Here is a 6000-nt window from a genome sequence, read left to right as displayed (position 1 = left end):
ATAATTACCATCTTTTTTTTTTTTTTTCCACATAACATACATCGTTTGTGGAGAATATGCCCTGTGAGTTTTGTGACAGTAAATCGGGCAAAACAGTTCCCTGAATCCATTCATGTGACTGACTGGCACAATGAAGGACACAGATCTGCAAGCCAAGACGACAACATGAGTTGCAAGTTGGCTTGGGGGTCATTTAACAAAAACATCACATTCATTTTTGCAAAGGAGAAAGATACAAGAATAATTTGGCAAACCTAAAGAATTAAATACAAATTTGCAAAGGCCAGATGAATAAGGATTAACTGCTAACCCTTTAAGTTGCTGAGTGTTGCAACTTAAACGGCATGAAACCTATCTGGGCATTTTATAGAAGGAAACGAGTGCAAGCACCATGGACCGAAGAATTATTTTTCAATAAATATTTAAGAGATAGTCATATCCACTTAGCAGAAAATGTCACATGTATGAGAGAGGGCTAAGGCTGGGTCAAATTGGATAAGAGAGATTTAGGGAGCTCTTCTGAGTCACCAGGCTGCAGAGAAAAGCCCGTCTTTCATTGAAGTTCATTGCCTGTGCACCACTCACAACACAGAATCAGGACATGTGGGCTCTGGTCCTTGCTGTCACCAGGTAGCATATTGAGTCACCTCTCCAGTGCTCAACGCTCTCTCCCTCCTTGCATTCTCTTTGAAAGCTCCTTTCTCACTTCCAGATGTCTACAAAACAAGGATGAGTTAAAAAGTCTCCTGGATTTACGGTTTCCACTGACCTAAGCCAGGCACTTGAACATAATTCTGTGATGAGACTTTCTTCTAACCCAATGCTGGAAACACATTTATTTAGGGGCAAAAAAATAATAATTAAAGTGCTTCTTGTTTATTCAGCATAAGAGGACCCAATAATGTCTTTCTCTTCTTTATTCTCTCTTGCCTCTTCCAAGTAGAAGCAAGCATTTAATCTCAGAAGTCTCCATGTTTTACAATGGAGTTAAGGGATATATATATATATTTTTCAGTTTGTAATTGCAATTTTATAATAATCAGAAGCTCAAAGCAGCATTTCCAGGGATAGAAATGTTCTTTTTAACAAGATGCACAACTAAACTACAGATTCTACAGATTTAAAAATTAAAATGAAATAAAACAGTATTCACATTTGTTTCTGATTATTTTGTTTGCCAGATTCTTGCTCAAAACACTGTTTGGCTAAAAGTGGTATCAGGGTCCCAATGGTGAGATACACCCTCCGTTTACTTCTCAGCAATCCTCAAGTTCAATGGTGGGAATTTCAACATTATTACTTCTTCTTCAATAGAGAAGCTTCTGAAACGAGGTTTTCACAACCATGAAAAGAGTTTGTCTTGTGACTCCTGCTGAGCCAACGATATACTCATTCTTCCTTTGCCTTGAAACCAAAGCCTTTCTCCAGCCCCAAGCAGACGTGTGTCAGTGGTTGAATGTGTAATCTAACCCACCCCCGTGAAAAGCACTAGATTACTATTGTGGGTCCATACTTCCATCTCACTATGCTGGTGGATTGTTTGCATGGTTCCTTGTGTAAACTGAACACTTCTTAATTACACTAGCGTTTTCTTGGTACTAACTTCCCGCACCCCCGCAATGAAAAAGATGATCATCTTTATCTCAGACATAAAGTTTTCAGTTAGAACTGTCTACCTGGAGGTCATTATACTTCTTCTCATGCGGCAACATTTTAGAGATAAAAGTTCAAGTGGATCTGCAAATTCAAAAAGGAAAACAATTTGCTCTGGCAAAGGTGAGTCATGAACTTGTCTTAGTTATACTTGGTTATTTCTTGACACGGGGTAGAGTGACTTATGGTTTTTTCCACGAAGTCCGAGCTTTTAGAAACTGCAGGGCACCCCGCGCAACTGACGGCAATGCTGTCTGTGGGAAGAGGATCAACAGCTTTGAAATATTCACAACCAACACAATTTTGATTAAAGAAAGAACTCTGGTTTTTAATAGTTTTGATCATTAAAAAAGTTTAAACCTGCATAGCAATCATTTCAAAAATAATTATTTAATGTTCCATAATTAAACTGTACACAACCTAGTCTTGGGACATAGAAGCCAGTGAGGTGAGTCTGGAGCAGTCCTGTGCAGTCCCACGAGTCAGGAGTAGAGTTTCCATTGGCCTTTTTATTTTCCTTTATTTTCTTTTTTTGTCACTTTGATCATCTTAGTTTATTTGGATACTTGGCACAATCTAGCTCCGCTGCTGAGCGGATCTGCACGGGGAAGAGAGAGCCACTGACCCCACCCTCTGGCCCTTCTCGCTCCCCTCCCACGACTCGGCCAGGTTCCTCAAAGTCGCTCGATGTCTCGGTATTTCTTCCGCAGAATAGAGACCTGGTCTTTAAAGAGGACGGGGTCGAGCCTCATCTGAGAGTGGATCAGCGGCATGTAGCCAAACCAGCTGGCAAACGTATTCATGCAGCTCTGTCGCTGGGCAAAGTGGTCAGGGTCAGCCCAGCGGGAAGCCCGAGAGGTCTGGGGAGAGGGAGAGAAAGAAGGAAGACGATGAGACAGGTGCCAGGTGAGATGGACACACGGCCGAAAACGAAGTCAGGCGTATGGGCACGCAGTAGGGCTCAGGGTCTGGCCTGGCCACCACGCGGCCCCAGCCACATGCCCGGTGAAGATGCAAGCGTGGATCCGGATTTTCAGCCTCGCCGGAAGATTTTTCCGAGACCTGCCACGTTTCTCAATGCCCCAAACATACAAAGATCCATAGGGACTGACACATTCTCTGGTCCGTGAAGGACCTACCAGCTGAATTGCAACTGCTGTGGTCACTAAACATAAAACTCTTCTTTGCACTTGGCAGCAAATGCGATGACTAACAATGTGTTTATGGTTTCACAGATAATTTTCTGTAACCCCCCTGTTAATGTGGTTGACTCTAGGTAAGTAGAAAGATGGCTGCCATCTCTTCGGCTCTCCAATGTTGACCCTAAGGTTGGTTAAATATTTTTAGACCATTTAAATGACTAACATTGATTTAAAAGAATGCCTTAAGTGACTTGAGTGCTGAAATTTAAATAGATCAACTAAGCATAATGTCTTTAAAATCGTGTTTTTATGAAACAAGGAAAAGGTGGGCTGCCCAGTTATGTCGAAAAAAACCCACAAACTCATTTATGTCAATAGGCCACTGTTGAACAGTGTATATATATGTATGTGTGTGTGTGTGTGTGTGTGTGTGTGTGTGTGTTTGCATCCTCATGCATTGTTAGAAAATACTTTCACAGGAAGGTACATTTTGCTGTGAGAATCACTCAGAGTCACCATAAAACCACAAGCGTCAATATGCTTGAAAGAAAGCATCGAAGGTAAATACAAAAGTCAAGTTACCTTGGAGCAGAAGAGCAACAAACAAAACACTATTTGTAAAGTGTCTTCATGAGCTCATTTGAGCCTCGCAGCAACCTGGTCGAGTTATCTACCCAGGTAATAACATCTCCACTGTACAGATGAGGAAGCAGGTTCAAGGAAGTTAAAATTGCTTGTTCAGGGCTAGAAAGGGGAAGAACTCAGGTTTCATTCTTTACCTTTTGTACTAGAGGAACTCTGCTTGGTAAATCAGAGAGAGTATCAAATTAAGCTGACCAGTTGAGTCCATATCAGAGCCGAAAGTCCCAAAGGTACCTCCATTTTTCTCCTAATTTGGGATGAGCTTGCAGGCCACTTCTGATTGGCCCACTTATTCCCAAAGGGATAGACCCACTACATCCCGCTGAGTGCTCACATCCGCAAAGGGAAACACTGTCAAGAGCCTAAACTCATTCTTATTCTCTTACAAATGAAAAAAAAAAAGAGTCCAAGTGAATCATTCAAGCCTCTTTTTTGCCTCTTTTTTTTTTTTTTTTTTTTTTGCGGTACGCGGGCCTCCCACTGTTGTGGCCTCTCCCGTTGCGGAGCACAGGCTCCGGACGCGCAGGCCCAGCGGCCACGGCTCACGGGCCCAGCCGCTCCGTGGCATGTGGGATCTTCCCGGACCGGGGCACGAACCCGTGTCCCCTTCATCAGTAGGCGGACTCTCAACCACAGCACGGCTGTGGGAAGCCCTTGCCTCTTGATTTTAACATTTATTTTGGGTCAACCAACATATTACAGAAGATACCTTTCCTTTGTTATAAAGACATAATTTTAGAGCACGATATCCATTTACTTCACCAGTCACACAAACATTCAATAAACTAGCGTATATGATGGGAAGAAGGGGGCAAATATAGCACATATCTAGCTAGATACGTCTAGTTAGACCTAAGCCTAAATTTAGATTTGTTCCATTAGATGTGTAAAATCACCAGAAATATTGGTTTGGTAGAATTAGGCAAATCTATGAAAAGAGTAAAAAACCAACCCCTAAGAAACCATACGTTATGAGTTCCACCCCTAATTTGTGTATAACCTCAGGGGAGTCCAGAGGACTCTGAATTAACAATATTAAAGGAATGGTGTATATTTAAATGAGATAATAAATATGAATATGCATGGGTTCTCAATACATTTTGCTTGAATTTGAAAAGTCTTTCAGTCTTAAAAATGACAAACTCTTGTAAATCCTCTCGCCTGTCCTTTTAGTAGTTAGAGGGAAATAGAACTTTCCACTAGATTCTTTGCTTTGTCCAGTACCTAGTACCTAGAACAATGCCTGATAACCTGTACATATTTGGTAAATATTAAATTATTAAATTTTATAAACTTAAAATCCTGTAAATTTTTTGCTTTTACTAAATTCAGTGAATGAAAAACCATCAATTGTGTTAACACGAGGCCTGGTGACATTTTCCTCTGCAAAAGCTAGATTTATATGTGATTTTCAATAACTGTTAGAACAAGGTACATGGAAAACCCCCCAAATTGAACTGATATAACTACCTAAGTATGTCCTTTCAGATTGACTCAAATCCTGCTGGATTCTCCATGATTTAACTTGGGTAGATCTAAATGGTCTTATGGTTTTTGATTTCATACATAGAGTACTGGGCTCTGTCCAAGATGAATAAAAGGACCCTGGGGTGTAGAAGAATAAATAGTGGAAGAAACAGAGGCCGGGATTCAACTCCAAGTTGTCTCTAATCCTGCGTGACTTCTGGCAATATGCTTAAATTCTCTGGGTCCTAGTTTTCTTAATTGGAAAAAGAGAAAGTTAGATTATATTTCGCTGAAAGTATCTTTAGTAGTAATCGTTTGTGACTCAACACTGTATTTTACTTTGGCAAAACCTTTCATACGTCTGACCTCAACGCTGTGAGGTAGGTTTCACCATTTCCATTTTAAAGATGAGACAATTGAGTTCCAGAAGGTAATTGACTTGCCTACAGCAACTAAGTGCTGGCTCTAGAACTGAAAATCAAGTACTATGACTCCTCATCTGCCTCCACAATGCGCATCCAACTCAAGAGCAACCACTAGAAGGCTGTGTTGAGAGCATTATTAGCTATTCACTCAATAAAACACCTAAAATAAACTTGCATAAATTCTCTTTAGGTCTTTAACTCTGGAGAAAAGACGTCTTTCTTATGCCACCTGGTAGGTCACATGAGCGCTTGTATTTCTTTATTCAACTTTTATTGAAGTATAAATGTTGTGTTAGTTTCAGGTGTACAGCAAAGTGATTCAGTTATACAGACATATATTCTTTTTTAGATTCTTTTCCATGATAGGTTATTATAAGATATTGAGTATTGTTCCCTGTGCTAGACAGTAGGTCCTTGTTGTTTACCTATTTTATATATAGTAGTGTGTATCTGTTAATCCTAGACTCCTCATTTATCTCTCCCCACACCCACTATCCCCTTTGGTAACCATAGTTTGTTTCCTATGTCTGTGAGTCTACTTCTGTTTTGTAAATAAGTTCATTTGTATCATTTTTTTAAGATTCCACATATAAGCAATATTATATGATATTTGTCTTTCTCTGTCTGACTTACTTCACTTAGTATGATAATACCTAGGTCCATCCATGTTG

The 6000-nt window shown here is 40.3% G+C and overlaps 1 protein-coding gene across 1 annotated transcript in view; it reads right to left on the bottom strand.

Annotated features, from left to right (window-relative positions):
* Positions 1–2171: 2171 nt before the first annotated feature.
* Positions 2172–6000, bottom strand: part of EXT1 (exostosin glycosyltransferase 1) — a 311978-nt gene continuing 308149 nt past the window's right edge. Inside the window, exon 11 of the mRNA XM_024129428.2 lies at positions 2172–2513. Coding sequence (XP_023985196.1) covers positions 2328–2513 — 186 coding nt within the window. The 3' untranslated portion in view covers positions 2172–2327. The remainder of the gene's footprint in view (positions 2514–6000) is intronic.

Source organism: Physeter macrocephalus, chromosome 15 (genome assembly GCF_002837175.3).
Source record: "Physeter macrocephalus isolate SW-GA chromosome 15, ASM283717v5, whole genome shotgun sequence".
Lineage (NCBI taxonomy): Eukaryota > Metazoa > Chordata > Mammalia > Artiodactyla > Physeteridae > Physeter > Physeter macrocephalus.
Note: the sequence above shows the minus strand (reverse complement) of the source record. Positions and strands in the feature narration are given on the sequence as shown.